The sequence below is a fragment of the Falco peregrinus genome, chromosome 8 (assembly GCF_023634155.1).
Source record: "Falco peregrinus isolate bFalPer1 chromosome 8, bFalPer1.pri, whole genome shotgun sequence".
Lineage (NCBI taxonomy): Eukaryota > Metazoa > Chordata > Aves > Falconiformes > Falconidae > Falco > Falco peregrinus.
Window position 1 is genome coordinate 6,380,073 of NC_073728.1, and position 17,224 is coordinate 6,397,296.

Below are 17,224 nucleotides of genomic sequence, written 5' to 3' on the forward strand. Positions count from 1 at the left end.
TTCTTTCTTTATGCAGCCATTCAGTCAGCCTGCCCTCTCTTTCGGTGGGAATGAACGGCAGAAGTGCGCGCAGTTTAAAGTCCTGCAGAGCACTGAGGGTTGGTTGGATGGAGTTCTGGGCCAAGGTTTAGCCCAAGCCTGAGTAGGTGGCTTTGTCCTCTTTCTGTGAGGATGTGCTACAACTACGTGTGGTCGCGGACTCCAGGCTGTGTTCAGGAGTCATTCCCCCTCATCATTTTCCCCCAGCCCCCTTGGAGGCTGAGCCCCTGCTCTCCAAGAGAGTGGCTTGCAGAAAGTACATACAGGGAAGGGAGGACAGGTAAGGTGCTTCCTTTGGGTATTGCTTTCCCAGGTGGCTGCATAATCTAGTACAAATACATGATGTTGCTGCAGCCTGGAATTCCTGACCCACTCAAAAGACAGGGTAGAACTGGAAAAGGCTCAGAGACGGCTGACAGGGATGATGGTGGAGGATCTGGCACAGCTTCTGCGCACGGGGTGACTAAGTGAGCTAGGGAGTCCTCGGCCTGAACAGGAGATAGAGGCAAAGAGGCTTGGAAATATAATAGTCTATAAAATCAAGTGTGATGTGGTTAGGAAGTAGTTCCTCTTCTTTCCTAGTATGAGAGATAAAGGACATCAAACATATCTGGCAAGTGGCGGGTTCAGTGCAAGCAGGAGGCTCGCGTGGCAGAGGATGTGTGGCACACGTGGAAGCGTTTGGTGGTCTTGCACGAACCTCCAGCCTGACGTCCTCAGAGAAGTGCTGTCAGCTCCCTCTCTCTCTCCAAACCAGGCCTCCTGTGCGAGTATGGCAGCCCTGCTCTCCTTTTGGAAGCCTGAGCTCATACTCTTCACTTCGGCTGCAAGGCTCTAGTGTCTAGAAAGTTCAGTGGGCCTGTGGCGCAGCAGGGTAGAGAAGCCCAGCCCTGGCTGAGAATTTGGGGCTTGGCCAGCACCATTTGCAGTCACACAGCGGAGGCGGGAGCTTGACTGGTGTCACCCAGCTTGCCTGCGACATGCCAACCAAAAAGCAGTCCCCCTTGGTACTGTCATGGAGAAGCTGCAGTGCTCCTCTTCCCCTTGCTAGCCTGTGGCTTCCTGGGCTGCATGAGGTTGTGTGTGCGTAAGTGTTTGAAATAATCAGAGGAGGCTTTTATAGGATTTGAATCATTACATAAATGAAGGGTAATACTCTGGTGATTTGTCAGCATTATTAATAAAAGATTAGATTCTCCAGGAATTTGATCTCCTGCTGGGTAAGAGAGCATTACAGTGAGGTTTTTATTCTGTTTTATAATGAATGAATGCAATGAAGTGTAATGAAACAGGGCTACTAACGTGGTCCAAGTGAGCAGGCAGCGTGCTGGTGGTGTAATGGGGGAAATTCAGGCAGCAGCCTTTTGAACTTGCCAGACGAGCAGGACAGAGCTATCGAGTGGAACTGAAAAGCCTTCCGAAGCACCAAGCCCTTTAAAATACCGGGGTGGCTGAAAGCAAAAGTGGGGCTTGCAGAGCCTGAGGCAGCCCCGCGCCCTCGCAGTGTGCTGCGGAGGAAGCTGTCCTGGGAGGCACAGCCTCTGGGGCTCGTGGGCTCATACAGCCCAGGATGGAGTCTGGAACTTTCCTTTAAGCGTTGCCTCCATCTGCAGAGCGACTCATCTTTGAAAGGTCTGCCACGGCGACTCGGTGGCACACGTGGATTTGGCAAGCCCCTACTCTGGTGACCACGGGTTGCCGTCCAACTTGAGAAGGAATTTGTCTGTGCTTCTGTGAACGATCCCGGCAAACTGGGACAAGAAATTGTCCCTGTGCTGAGCAGTTAACAGACATGAAGAGAGCAGAGATCCTTCCTGCTCACTCCGTGTCTTGCAGTATCGGTGGACGCAGCAGTGTGATGGGAGCTGCTCAAACCCCTGTAGCTGTTTGTCTGCTCTTGCTGATTGCCATTCCTGGTGAGCTCTCAGGCCTGTTGTGTAATGGCACCAGTGCTGGGGTGACCTCGAGAGGGACTGAAGGGTACAGGAGCAGCAGCACGCAGGCATTGATCTGCCTGGCTGCCCTTTCCTGCCTAGGCTCTGCGCTGCAAAGGCTGGCTGACATACATCCACGCTGTCTGCGTTTGTCTGGGTTGGCAGGGAGCTTGGATGCTGGCGCACACTGTGCTGGGCCGGGGGTAATTCTGAGAGCAGCCCTCAGAAGCTTGGGTCAACCAGCATCCCCCTTGAGGAATAACAAAATGGGCCAGAATGGGGAGAGGGAGAGATGAGGAAAAGGAGCAGGAGCTGACCGGAGTAGAAAGGGATGATGAAAGCGAGTGGGGTGAAGGAATATGGGTCAAGGGAGGAGGAGGAGGAAAGGAAGAATGGGGGGGGGAAATGCAGAATAAAAGGACAGAGGGTAACAGGTCAGGGAGGGAAATAGGAAGAGGAGATGACTGTAACACTGCCAAGAAGAGACCCGATCCTGCTGTCTTGAAGAGAAGGTGAGGGGCTGTCATGTTTCCTAACCTTGAGAAAGCTGAAGGGCTCTGGGGCAGATCAGGCAGGGGAGGCTCTGGCCCCCAGCACCCACCAGTAAGGGAAGGTTCCTCCCTGAGCTCAGCCCCAGCAGAGGGGTGGGAGGTAGACCCTCTTCCCCTCTTGGGCTGTGTGCTGGGGCTCAGCCCCAGGGCGAACCGGAGGGAAGCTGCTCTGTGGAGGCAGACCCTCTTCCCCACTTGCTTCTCCTGTTTACTTCTGTATCTATGTAATCCTGAAGAACGGAAATTTCTTCTCCTTTCCTTAATGTCCGGTTCTGGCAGCAGCTCCCCCTGCGCACTTCAAGTCCCAAAAGCAGTCGCTGCTCTTCCTGCGTGTCCCTTGCTTGGGCTCAGCGCTTGGCTTTGTGGAAATCTCTGCTGCTGCTTGGCATCAGGCACCACGTGCTTCCAGCATCCTGTGCAGGATGGGATTACACCTCTGGTCTCCTTGGACTTTGCCCAGGAGTAAGAAATGTCAAGAGAGTGCAGATCTGTGCTTGCTGCTGTGCCTCAGCTGCACGCAGTGCACCATCCTGCGTGCCCACGAGTCCATCGTCTCGTAACTTCATGGGGTTCTTCCAACCTGTGTTTGGTGGCCAAAGCTGAAGCTCTGCCGTTGTGCTTTCACTCTAGCTAATCTGCAGCTGACTTAAACTGGCGACCTTTGACCAGGATATGCATTCACAGGGAGAAAGGGATATTACTGTTCTTCATCTTAAAATATAAGCGACACCTTATACCCCAGTGGTCCCGCTGCAGGGTCCAAAGCAGGGCTGGCAGTCCCCTGTTCTCGATAAGTAACCGTGTGGCTGTAACTGACATCTGCCGACGCTGGAGCTCTGCAGCGTTAGCGAGGAACATGAGATGTGCAGAGGTGACGTGTGCCTGGTGGTGAGGGGAAGTTCAATGGGATCTTTTCTTTAAGCAACAGTATCGGTTTGGCCTGGATGTTAGTGATAAGCAGAAAGTGATCTGGGCAGGGACAGCTAATGACCAGCTCTGGAACTAAGTGATCTGACTTTTCTTTAGTGCATTTACCTCCTGCCCATTCAGTCCTGACTCCTAAGCTGTTGTCAGTCTGTGGCAAAAGAAGTTTGCATCTCCATTACTGTCTGGTTATGGAAATAATTGCCTTTCAGGATAATTGCCATACAGGACAATTACCTATACTTTCTGGGAAGGCAGATGCAGAATCCCTGGACTCTTCCCATCTCCACAGCAATTGCTAAATTACCACTCCTCTGTAACACTCACTCAACTTGTTTTATTTTTTCTCTCCACAGCCATGTAAAAGCAAAGGCAGAACCAGCAGACTTCTGTCTGATGAAACAAGCTCAAAAACACCGGCTCTTGTAAGTACCAAGTTCTCAGAGTGTCCACCTCCTGTGGAGCATGACAGAATGGTTGAGACTGGAAGGGATCTCTGGAGGTTACCTGGTCTAACCCCCCTGCTCAAGCAGGGTCACCTGGAACTGGAACTGGTTGCTCAGGACCACGTCCACACAGCTTTTGAACATCTCCAAGGTTGGAGATCACACAACCTCTTTAGGCAACCAGTGTTTTAGTCTTGCACACCTGAAGGCCTTAGAAGAGGTGGAAGCTTTGATTTTCCCCTTTACATAGTGCAGGATGTTTGTGCATGTCCTTCTGTCTTAGTCCCTGTCAGACTCGGTCACTTCTAAATGGATTCAGTCTGCTTCGGCTTCTGTCTCATGTAAAATCTAACTCATTTTAGAGAGCTCAGGAAACTGCACTTGCTCCTTTAAGAGTTCACTTTCCCTGTCTCACTAAAAAGAAAACGATGGCTTGGGCTTCCTGGGTATGGCCTGTGGGGTTTCAGGACAAACCCACACCAGCTGTCATCTTTTTCCTCCTGGCCACGATTGTCATTTCTGGCTGTACCAAGTGAGTATGTCTGTACCGTGTTCATCTGTGCAGCATGGACAATGTGGTTATCAGCCAGGTGGTGTGTTCCTTGTCTCAGCTTGCTGAGTGGGAGCTGCAACATCCAGCTGTGGCTGAGTCTCTTATGATGCCAGGCCCCTGGAGCTCTAGCTGATCCCTTCAGGAAAGCCTCCTGCAGTTGTGTAGCTGAGGAGCTATAGCATCAGGAGCTACAGCTGTTCTGTTAGAACACCTCTGGCATGCTAGCTTAACTTGCCATACGTCCCTGATGATGACAGCTGTCCGCTGGCATCTGCCAAACCTTTTCTTGTAAAATGAAGCACTAAATGCTTCCTGGACTTGGTCTGGCAAGTCCTTACTCCTCTTTCGTACTGCCACCAGGCATCAAGAACTTCATTTCCCCTCAGCGCAGCTCTCCTGGAGCTAAGCACTGTGATCTGGCAGTGTTTGCTTTCTGTGATCCATGTTTCCAGGATTTCCATCAGTTCTGAGCCATTCAACTTCAAACTGACGTTCAGGAGAACAGTCAGGCTACAGATCCCAGCACTGCTCTCCAGCACACTCTGTGAATACCCTTCTGTGTCTGAAACTGGCCGGTGTCGGTGCCGGGATGCCTTTCTTGCTCAGTTCTGCCTTTCTGGATGAGTCCCTCCTTGGCTTACTGCAGAAGGCCAGGCCCTGAGGGCCACCAGTGAGTGTCTCATTGTGTTGGAACTCATGGGTGAGGAGCACTGCTTGAGGAACACTTGTATGCAGGTCTAAATCCAAATAGGTATCTCCACCACAGCCTTCTGTATCAGCGAGCTGCTGGTCCCCTGCGTGCCCCGCTCCTCTCCTCTGCCCAAAGCTGTACGGCTGCACCGAGCAGTGGTGCGTGTCTTGCCACAGTGGTCTGGGAAGTCTGTGCTTCTTGGGAGGGACAAGGTTTGGAGGAAGGTCTTGAGGTTTATTTTCCCAGATGATAGTTAGGACTGGAGCTTCCCTAAGCCTCACCTTATTGCCCCACCTGCCACAACCCAAGCTTCAGGTTTGGCTCCTCTGTTCCTCTGACAGGGGCAGGGCTGGCATTGAAGGGAAGGGCTGTACTGGGGAGGGAGCTAGCTGCATGCTGCAAGCTGGAGAGTGCTCTGCTGATCCGCAGAAACTACTGAGAACGTGGAGATGTGTGTCTGGATGGGCTGTGGAGAGTGTGTCTGAGGGAGATGGGGAGGCTGCAATAGATGCAACTTACGTGAAAACTCACTGGGTTTTTTTTACACTCCTGTTTTTCTCTTGTTCCTCCCTGCTTGCTTGCTTTTTAAGACAAGACCATTACCACAGCAACCAGCTGTGACCGAGCATGCAGAGGTAATTCTGTCATGCTCCTCCCATGGTGTCTAACTAGTACTGCACATAGGATCGCCGAGCCTCTACACTGAGCAATAAAAGAGTCGGTAGATGGGCTCTCAAAAGCAGAATCTGCTTTTGTGCTAGTGCAATGTGAAGTAGTTTTCATTCTTAGTGATTTACCAGCTACTCACAGTCTCTTGTTCCTGATTTACTATGGAAAAGCTCTAAAAAAAACATTTGCAAGTGATGCTGGACACTAACATGATTGTTTCAGGCTCTGTGGCATGAGATCAAGTCTCTGGCTCCCATGAAGCTGGCAGCAATTTGAGCTTTGCCCTTCGGTAAATTAGGTTTCTGTCTTGCACTTTTTCTTTCTGAGGTTTATACCCAGCATTGTTCTGTCTGTACAGAAACTCGCTGCTTTATGAGTTCTTATCTGCTCAGTTCCTTTTGCACGAGGCACTTAGCATTTGTGTGTTGTTTTTCTTTCCTCAGGGAAGAAGAGGTGACTCGGTTTCATGAGGTCATCACCAATCCCAGGTACAGAGCCAACCCGCTCATGGCCATCAGCGAGCATCTCTCCAAGAGGCTGAGGCAAGAGGAAGAAGGTAAACCCCTCTAGGGTGTCAGCTGGGACCAAACATGCGTGCTGGAGCTGGTGCGAGGGCTCCAGGCTGCAAAAGAGCACATCGCTAACATGACCTCTCAGCCACTTCAGTCCTTGGAAGCAATTCAGCAGATTATTAAATCCAACAGTCCTGTTTTCTGTCTGCAGGAATAATGCAGTTCTCTCCTGACAGTAGCAGCTGCTCCTTAGCAAGCAGCCTGCAGAGAGCAGGGTGTTCTGTGAGATCTTTGTGCAGACACCAAGCTCCGTGCGAAGTGCCTTGGCACTTTTTCTCATCTTGTGAGCAGTGGCAATTTATCTTGTTTGCTGTTGTTTCCCTCCGCTTTCTGAGATTTTCTCTTGAGATGGGTCAAGACCCCAAGCCCTGGAGCCCAGAAGGCTGTTGTTGATCTGTGTGAGGACCGACGCTGCTGTTCAGAGACATTGTTTTATGTGAGAAATTTAGCTTTGGAATAAACACATTTTCAGAGAGTACAGAATTTGTCTGGCTCTTGTTTTGGTAAATACTAATTGAAATACGAGTTTATTCCCATCACTGGAAAAATGACAGTGGTTTTTTCCATGTGTACAGTAAACCACTAGAGTGCTGCTGCAGCGTGCCACAGAAGCCGTGTGAATTCATTGCAGAACACATCTAACTCACAGACTTGCCTTCCTCCTACCCTGGAAGTGTGTGCTTTCCGTGGGTGACGCTGGTCACTTTGGGCCGGTGTTGTGTTCCCTGCTTGGCCTGCTCTATAGGAAGCATCCCCAAAATGTGTCCTGGCTGCAGACTGTGAACTTCAGCCAGTCATTTACGTGTTTGGGTTTGGGAACCGCTGCAGCAGGGAGAGGCCTTTCCTTCTACCAAACACCAATTTTCACAAAACTCCAGTGAATTTTCATGGGGACAGCTGAAGGCAGGGCCATTCCCTATCTGAGATGATCCCAGTCTGACACCCTAAAATATCAGTGCTGTCTTTGGAACCGTACAAGAAGTATTCTGATGCTTCTTAAACTTGGAAAAGCAGCTTGCCTATGTCAGGTCAAAGCATCTGAAACCCTTAAGAAAGAAATTCACTTTTTGATGCCCAGACAAAACAGGGAAGCTGCAGCTGACTCGTATCCAAGTTTGTGCCTAAAACCAGCTGCAGCGGGAGAGGCAGGCACCTTGATCATATCGGTCTCTTGCATCACTAGTAACAGATGCTTTTTTTTCCTTTCTCCCTCTAGGCTTGCACTGTTGAACAAAGGCAGTTTTTCTAATGCCTGCCTCTTAACCCTGGCAGTGCAGACGCTGTTGCTGATCCCGCTAGTTGTTAGAGGAATGTCACCATGCCACCCCTCCTCCCCCAGGGCCTGGCAGGAGAGTCCTGCTGGCAGAGGCCACGGAGAGATGCTGGCTATGTCCCATCCTCCACCCTGTTGCTCAGGCTGGCAGAGGGTGGCAGGGCTCTCCTCTCTCCTGATCCGGAGTCGGTGCTGGGAGGTGAACACCGCTGTGCTGTTTGACGGGCGCTGTGATGCCCTGCGGGACCCAGGCTCTGGAAAGCAGAGGGCTGTGGTGGGGTCAGACAGCTCGAAATGTCTCCCCACCTCCTGGCTGGTTCCTTGGCTGTCTTACTGGTATCTGATTGTATTTCTTTTGGGCCAGCGTGGAGTTCAAGCTCTGAATATGGTTTACATTCCCCTACTCAGCCTGGTTGTTGGGTCCCATCCTTTCCCTTCAAACTACTGGGAGCCAACAGAGCTGAAGCCTTATTACCTGGGAAGCGAAGGGGTGACGGACCTGGCAGAGGTGCGGAGCCGGGTGACCCTACCCAGCGCTGCCTGGCGGCTGTACCTGTGCTGGTGGCCCTTCGTCTCCACGTGCGGCATCACCCCGCAGCACGTTCACACCTTTTCTTTACCTTGGATGGGCCAACGCCACTTGGCTGCATGTCTAGCTCTTCGCCTGCTGTTTGAAAACGTTGGTCTCCTGGGTATTTAGCAGCAGTTAAACATACGATGGTTTGAAACGACAGTTCACAGCCTGCTGCTGCAGGCATCTCCTGCCCCCGCCATGCTAGCAGTTGAGCAAAGGACTTAAAATCTGCCAGGAAACAGGCGTCTGAGACACAGAGTCGCCTTCGCAGTTGGCATGTTTTCAGGATGATAAAGGCTTTCACGCCAATTTTTTTTTTTAGATAGCAGGGTGGGAAAAAATAGCTTCCAAGCTGTAAGGAGTAGTTGTGCCAGAGGGGAGGGTGGGGGCCTGACCCGGCAGCTCTAGACTTAGAAAAGTGAGTAAGTAGCGAATGCGCTGCAAACTTGGGACTGCAAAAATTTGGGGCTACTTTTCCAGCTGTGTTCTTTCTTTTTGGTGATTTCGCCTTCGAAGGCTGCTCGCAGAACCATGTCTGAAAGCAGAAGCCTCAGTATCCTGTCCATCTGGTGGTACCGGCAGATATTTTCTGCTACACACAAAGCACCCAAAGCGGTGGGTGGAAGGGGATTCTCCTCTACCAGCAGCTCATGTGTAGTGTCTTTAGTTCACAGGTTGCAAAAGGATATCTTTTTATAGCAGCTCTTGCAGCTCCCATGTTTCTCCCTGGTACCGGCGATGGGCCGTTGTGCTTTGTTCCTGCTGCAGCAGGGGTTGCATCAGGCTGGCAGCAGGTCTCAGAAAAGCGTGGTGAGTCACACAGACCTGGCCCCGACCCTTTGTCTAACCCAAGGAAGTCCCTAGTGCAAGTACATAGCCTCCCTCCGCCTTCCTTCCGCCTTCTGCCTTTTCTGGCCTTGAAGGTTTTCCGTCCAGATCTTGTGCGAGCGAGTCCCCCCATCCCTTTTGCATGTGGAAAATACAACTTAATGCCAGGTAGACGACTTTTGCTTACACTCCAGTTGAAATGATGAGCAGTGTTGGCCCCATGGTTTTTGGTTTTTTCGTAGCGCTAAGCATGTGTGATGACTTTTACCAGCATAACCCCTGCCAGCCCTGGCACTGAGGCACATGCCGGCGCTGCCGGTACCAGCGGGAGGGAGCTGGCTGCCTCTGAGGCTGCCAGGGAAAGCCTGTGGTGGCTGGGGGCAGGTGGGTGAGCCCAGCGGAGCTCCCAGGTTTGTCAAGAGTTTTGCACCCTGGGAGTTTTGCTCCTAGGTTTTCCACCAAGCTGGCAGCCTCTTGCTGTGCCTGCAACTTGTCTGGTGGCCTGTGGCTGGGAACTCATTCCTGGAAGTGCTGCCCTTCCTGCTTCCCAGGTGGAGTTGAACCTTCCCGGTAAATACAGTCTGTAAGGGACTGCAAAAAACGGCTAATCCATGCTGCTTTGGTCAAACTGGCTTTGTCAGTAAACGCGCTGGGATGGTGCATTGGGCTGGCGTAGGGAAATCAGGGGCAGCAGCATCACTGCAGGGTATAGGCAGGACAGCATTTGTAGATACTGGTAGTACCCTCTCTTGGATGACAGGAGGGCTTGCTGTCGGCACCGCCTCCTTCATGCCAACACTAATTTGTGGAGGAGAGGAATGGGAACATGACAGATTAATTTGCTTTCTCCTGAGTCTTGCTGAGCCGGTGAAGAGATCCTAGGATTCTGCCAGGGGGCTGCTGGCTGGATGAGCAGTCTGCACTTGGATCCCTAAAACGGACCATCACCCTGCCTTTCATCCGTGCAGTGTAATCACCTGTCACGGGAGCGAAGCCTTCTGTTGGGGTGGCTGAGGAGAAAGAGCTGGACATCTGGCAGGGATGCTGTTTGCCAGCCATGCAGAGCTACCTTCATCCTGTGGGTTCCTGAGCTTGATCCCAAGTTCTGACACATGTTGCACCTGTGCCAGACCCAGGAACAGCCTCCAACGTGCAGCGAGACCTTGGTCTGCACCCCGGGAGGCACCCGCTGGCTGAGCTGGCTGAGTGAGCCCAGCCATCCTTCCTTTATGTGATCTGCTGGATGCTCTCAGGTGGCTTGTGCCTACTGCTGGCTGGGAGCAGGGGGGCTGGGGGGCTGCCAGGGGCTCCTTGAGATGACTCCCAGGTTCTCCACCAGCTGGCAGCAGTCTCCGGGTCATGCCCTGGTCTGATGCAACTTCAGCCCTCAGCTGTGCTCCTCACCCAGTATTTGGTGTGTTGGTGGCAGCTGGTGAGGACCAGTGGCAATACTGGGAGTATGGTCTGCAGGGTCATTGCTCTTCTCTGCTCCCTGGCCAGGGCACGCCTGGGCTGGCTCCCTCCTGGCACGTCTTCACCACAGCCACTGGCCAGTCTGTCCCCAGAGGCACGTCAAGCCTTGAACTTCTGCAGAGTCGTTTGGGGGTGCATCTGTAGGTTTGCTGTATGGGGATGAGATGTCCTCCGGCTCAGAAAAAAAGACCTGAACTCCTCATCCTAACCTCCAACAGGGCTGGGCTGTGAGCTGAGTCATGCCCCAGCCCACAGGAGCGTCTGTCTGGGACCCGGCTGGCTGTCACTCAGCCTGACCATGGCTGTCCTTGCTGCAGCCCAGGTCCTGGTTGCCTCCCTGTGACCTGGAGCACCCGTCCAGCTCCACTGTGTACGCGTTGGCTTCCTGGGGAGTATGGGGAGTCGTGGAAACGGAGATCCTGGGGCATGAGGAAGCCAGATTTTTCCTTTGAATAGCAAGTTTAACACTGAACTTCCTTCCTCCACCTCAGGCCCTGCGTGCTGTGCCCAGCATGGCTTGCCAGGGAGGGGGCTGCAGTGCTCAGCTCGGGGACTGATCCAGACAACAGGCTCCCTCCAGCCATGAAGACAGTCCTCAGCAGTCCCGCTGCAGGGAGCATGGCTGGCCCAGTGCTCGGGGAGCTCCAGAGGGTTCAAGCTGTAGTGACTCCTGCTCCTTCCACCCCTGATGGGACAGGGGCAGAACTGAGCGTAGCTGGCAGAGCAGAGACCCAGCACTTGGGACCTTCTGCCATTCCTCCCTCTTGCATGCTCCAGCAAGTGCAGCGAGCCTTTTCCCTGCGTGGCATTATTTCTCCCACTACATGCCCTCTACCCTGCCTGATCCTTACATTTTCCACGCTTTACGAAGCCACTGCACGCTCACATCTGTTTCTTTTGCCCTTTATCTACAGCACGCGTCCATCTGAAGCCAAGCAGAGATGGGTTCCTGCAGATGTAGCAGGAGCAGCTGCAGGGAACCTGAGCAGATACAACTGCATGTGAATTTAAGCTGCTTGGTAGTTTTGGAAGCAGATGAGATTGGCAGCAGCAACTCCTCCTTTCATCCAGGTGTTGCACAAGAGAGGGGTGAGGTGAATCACTGGATCAAGCCTTTGCCCCGGAGCACAGATGCCCTGAAGCATGGATTTCACCATAGCCTTTTTGTGACAGCCTTTATCTGTTGCCTTCACTTCCCTTGGTGGCTGTCCTGCCAGGACACGTTGTTGTCACCTTGCTGTGTCCTGGCCTTTTCCAGAGCACTCAGGGAGGTGCAGGATGGGTCGGACCCTCGGGGGCCTCACCCATTCCTTCTGTTGAGAGATGCAGTCCTGCTCCTGCTCTTTGCTTCCTGACCTTTCACCAGTTACTAATCCCAAGAGGTCTCTACCTCTTATCCCATGGCAGCTCAGTTTCTTTAAGAGCTTTTGGGCATTCTTTAAGCGCTTAAGAGCATTGCCACATGCCATTTGGAAATCCACATAAAGCCTGGTTAATTGGATCACCCTTATCTCCATACTTACCATTTTCTTGCAAGGGAAAAATCATGCCCTGCAATGCGAACTCTTCCCAATATGATTATTATCTGGGCATCTGCTGATTCTGCTCTGAACCACGTCTTGCTTTAGTGTGAGTTGTTAAACCTGGCTTTGTGTTTTCATTCTGATGAGTAATTTAATCCTGTCTAGCTATTTTCTCTGTGAAAGGCGGTGTTGCCCCCCTGAGAGCTGCAGAGCCGCAGTCCAGGGTGGAAGCAGCACCAAGCAGGGTGGCACCTGTGGAGCCGGCCTGGCACACGGGCAGCTTGGCCCCAGCGCAGATGCCCGACCTACAAATCCCAACTCCTCGGGTTTCTTGAAGCTCCCGGAATGTCTCCCCTGCGTCATGTACAGTGGTGAAGGGAGGGCAGATGAACAGTGCTGGGCAGGCCACTGGTTGTGCCGCGTATCAGTTGTCAGGGCTGGGCTTCTCACTCAGAGCCTGTGAAAAAGCATTGGCTTCATCCACAAACCAAAAAAAAAAAAAAACCAAAAAACCAAAACAAAACCCTTGTTGAAATAAGTTACAGTTCCTAAGCACAAATTGACGTAACAAAGTTAAGACTTGTGGCTAAAAAACTAAATATTTGAGGGTGATAAGATACACCGATGGGAGAAAACTGCATTATATGCTAAAGGAAGTGTTTCCAAAAACACACAAAAACAAATGGTTGCCTTCAGTTCCCTGAGGCCGGTCCTTTCCTGGCGCCTGAGCAGCTGGAGTCGCAACATGCGGCTCTGTGGTTTCATTCTGCCTGGTCCAGATTCCTCGCTGAGTGCAGGAGCTTCAGCAACCCAAACTGGGACTGGCATCAAGAGCAACGTCACTGATGGAGCTCTATCAGCTGAACAGCGGGGCGAGGCTTTTTGTGGTGGCTTTTTTCCTTAACCAAGTCAATTGTTTCCTTATGAAGAAGCTGTTACATAGTGCAAACAAAACACAGAGCTTTGCCAGGAGCGTTGTCAAGATTTAGACCTTTGCATCCGAATGCTCTGGGATTTTCCAGATCCCTTAGTTTCATGTAGGATGCATAAAATATAGTCTAAGGGTTTCTCTCTGCTTTAATGATCGGTGTTCCATGCCAGACGGGGTGGGTGTGTTGGTGACCCTGTTTGAACTTGTGGTTTGTACATAAACTGCTCCCCTTAGCATCCAGGTCTGCCTTTATCTGCTCAGTGTGGCTCATCCCTGCACGGGTGGGGAGCCACGGTTGTCCCCGGTGGTACCAAAGGGGTTGCTGTGCTGCCTTGGGGCAATGAGGGTGGGTGGCTGCGGCAGTGGCACCCAGACCCCATGCTCAGTGTTCATAAAGTGAGGATTTCTGCGGTTTAACCTGGTGCAGGTTCCCTTTGCGACCGAGCAAGCCATGGTCCAGGAGACAAGAAGCAAGATGTCAGCACGGCTGGTGGGAACCACAGCCACGTGGTGAGGTCTCTGGTGGTGTTGAGGCTGCCGTAGCGGGTTTGCTGCCCGGCGTGGCGAGCTGGCAGGTCTGCTCGATGAGCGCGTGGGAGGCAGTTTGCCGTGGAGGATGTTCGCAGCACAAGAAGTGGTGTGCGACACCTTGTTCGCTTGATGCTCCCGGGACAGTTGCCTTGGTTTCAGTGGCACAAGTAGGAAAGGAAGCTGAGACAAAGAAATGTCTCAAGCAGGAAGCTGCTGGGAAGGGAGCAAACGTCAGGGCCCGGGTAGGTGAAGGCAGATGATGCCAGGATATCCTCCCAAGGGAAGGAGATGGAGGAAGAGATAACCACCCTGGCACACGCACCCCATTTGTCCCACACTCAGCTACCGTGGGAGGATGGACGGACAGACAGCAGAAGGGGCCCTGAGGACAGACGGTTCTCACGGCTGAGAGCTTGATCTGTATTTAAACGTGTGGTTTGTCCAGCTTTAGCAGGCACCATTTGAGGTATTGAGGGACAGAAGCCAACACGTGTGAGGGTGGTGACAAGAAGGAGACCTGCTTCCTTGGGGGATGCTGCTGCCCCTGGCCCCCTGCTCTCTGCAGGCTCTGACAGCTGGGCAGGGAGGAGGGGGCTGCTCAGAGCCTTGCACTGGGACCGGGCCAGTGGGGAGACTGATGCCTCCCGCGGCTTGCGAGGGCTGCAAGCCCGGACACTGTTTGATGGGTTTATGAGTGTATCAGCGGCTCCACGGCCCAGAGACGTGGCCAGTGGCTCCTTGCTGGAAGCAGCGTTGGTGCACCAGGCCAAGGCAACATGACTGTGTTTACATCTGTTTTGGATACATTTAATCAGAGTGCGTTTACAGCTGTCCTGGATATGTTTAATCACTGCTCACCAATGTGAAGGTTAATCTAAACACCTTCCACTTGGTAGAACAACCACTGCCTGTCTCACGAAACTGCTAGTGGTATGGGAGCCGGGAGGTATTACTGTGGGAAGAGCACTGAATTCTTACAAAGCTGCTGATGTTCCACCTGCTTTTTGGTCCTCTGTGTCAAGGCAGAGCTCGGGCTGCTTCAGGGGGTCCCCTGCCTGCAATGATGTTGGTGGCGAGCTACAAGTGAACATTCGGGATGCTCTGTGCAATGCATAGTGTGCAATGCAGGCTGCTTCAGCAAAGCAGGGGATGCTGCAGGGAGCTGGAGTGAGCCCTGGATGCTGTTGCTGATGGTGACCAACCTTGTGTAAGTGACAAACCGGTTCAAGCAATGCTTCTTCATACATTTTTCCAACCTCCTACAGTCCATGTCTTGGGATTTTTGAGCCAGAGATGTTGTTCTTATAGCTAATAGCCCTTGCTGGAACTTGCTTCCAATTTTTCCTCCTCCTAATTCTCAATTTTAACTTTGCTTTTTTTATTTTTTTGATCTTTCCTTGGCACAGCTCCACAGGTCAGCTCCATCTGTCACAGTGCCAAGGCCTCACAGCTGAGTGGTAACATTCTCCCGGTGCATTGCTCTGCAACTGCCTACACTGCATTTCATCTCCTCTGCTTTTTGGGCCCCTTCAGTCAGCCTTGGAAAAATCTTTCTGCAGTTCTTTGCATTCAGCCTTGTCTTTGCTTCCCTGATACGAGTATCAGCAACAAGCTGTGCCACCTCGCTGCGCTCTCCTTCTCCAGACCATTTGTGTTGGAGAATGCAGTTGTCATTGCAGGTCCCTCTGTGGCTCCCTGATGAAAACTACCTGCTGCTTGTACCCTCCGTTCCCTATCTTTGTAACCAGCAATTTACCCCTGCAAAGACCTTCCCCCTTATCCCGCTGCACCTTGGCATCCTTAGACCTGCTGGCGGGTAACCCTGTTGAATGCCTGTAGATGTCCAAGCAGCTGCCATCAGTTGATCTCCCTCATGCATGTGTACACACTTCCAGTAGCTGTGTCCCCTCTGTCCCCTGGCTTCCCGTGGCTCATGTTATTCCATGCATCTACTGTTCCTGCTCTTTAGGGTGGTTTGTGCAGATCTGCCTGGTGCAACTAGCTGGGCTTGGACCAGGACTTCCCTAGATGCTCATGATGTAAAAATTGGCCTTGCGTTGGTCACCGAGCAAGTTGGGTCACAACCTGCTTCACAGCTGGATGCTGCTGAGACTGACCCCAAGGGAGTCCTGCGCTTTGGCTTCTGGTCCTGCCTGCCCACTGTGACCCTTGGAGGACATATTACCGTGGGTGGCACCACTCAGCCCAGGGATCTGAGCTCAGACAGAGGATGAGGGAAAGCTGGAGCCAGCCCTTCCTCCACCCTGGCCCCAGGAGGGGTCCCTACCAGTGGGGCAAGGAGATGGCAGCGTTGCTGCTTGCATGAAGTTGTGTTGGCCTGACATCACCCTTCCTCCAACCCCCAGGGATGGAGTTCCCCATCTCTGGGACCTGTCCCCAACCCAGTGTGGGAGCCCGTTGGTCCTGGGGCCGTCCTGCTGCCAGCTCTCCCCTTGGACAACAGCAGGCAGGGCACTCTGCTTGGGCTACCGGCCAGCACCCGATCCGGGTGTTCACAGGCACGTGCCAGTCTGGCATCACCATCCTGCCTGCAGACCCAGTGCAGGGCATCATGCAAGCACAGGTACACGTCTTGGTACTCAAGGGTCTGCACAAGCAGGTTACTGCAAGTGGAGCTGCCAGACTGCATTGAATCATGTGCTGGCCTCAGAAATTCATGTTACGGACCATCTACAAAGCAGCTATATTGTGTTCTGGCATCTGCATATGTGTAAAATCAGTGACGTATAAATGAGGCGGTAGGAATTCAGGCACACTGGTGTTACAAAGTCAGAGCTGGGTCTTGGCAACCAATGCCAATTATACAATTTGATATCTCAACTGCATGGAAACATCAGCAATGAGCTTGGGCAGTGGGGCGAGGGTGCTGAATAATTGAGGCAGTGATGATTTTTATGAGAGAGTTAAATTACATGCTCTGTAGTGACCTCTGCTCAGAGATAGGCAGCTAATGCCTGCAAGCTCGCCAGGCGTGGGGCGAGGGTCAGCACCGCAGTGGGGAGGGGTCTGGGAGCATGGCAGGCTCCACATGGGTGGATGGACGGGCAAATAGGCGGGCGCTTCATCTGCAGGGTGCCCAGGGCCCTGGGCAGGAGGGGTGGGACATGGTGGGGGTGCAGGGAGCTGGGTGACCTGCCTGGGGCACTCTGGTGAGGAGCTGCAGACCACAGCGGTTCCCCCAGCCCTGTTTCCTTTCTAAGCAGGATTGCGGTCAGCAAGCGGCTAAATCTTGGAGGAGGCAACTGTGCTTCCCAGGTGTCCTCCAGCAGGCAGCCGCCGCCCTGGTGAGGCTGCTGCTGTCCTTCCATAAGCTTGCCACACTCCGCAAGGTCTGGGTTAAACATCCCTCCCTCCTTTTGCAGCATCGCTTTGGAAGCAGGTTCCCCAGGCTTGGCTGCTGCTCCACTGAGGATCGTATGGCAACAGAGCGGGGGAAACTACCAAGCTTGGATCTGCTGCTGGGGCTTTCTGGGGATCCAGTTTCCGTTGGGTTGGTGGCACGGTGATGGGCCAGGCAGTGCTTCAGCCACATCCACCAGGTGAGGGCAAGGACTCTAAAAGCAGGTCTGGATGAACCAGCATGCCTGGTGCAAGATGTGGCTCCAGCATGGTGGTGTGGGATGGAAACTCTGCATGGCAAGAGCTATGTGCCAGGATGGCAGGCTCAGTGCACGGGGATGCTGTTCAGCAC

At 52.8% G+C, this 17,224-nt stretch overlaps 1 protein-coding gene across 1 annotated transcript in view; it reads left to right on the forward strand.

The window, feature by feature from the left end:
• SLX9 (SLX9 ribosome biogenesis factor) overlaps positions 1-6,862 on the forward strand; it is a 57,291-nt gene extending 50,429 nt beyond the window's left edge. Inside the window, exons 5-6 of the mRNA XM_055812350.1 lie at positions 3,805-3,873; positions 6,251-6,862. Coding sequence (XP_055668325.1) covers positions 3,805-3,873; positions 6,251-6,377 — 196 coding nt within the window. The 3' untranslated portion in view covers positions 6,378-6,862. The remainder of the gene's footprint in view (positions 1-3,804; positions 3,874-6,250) is intronic.
• Positions 6,863-17,224: the final 10,362 nt, after the last annotated feature.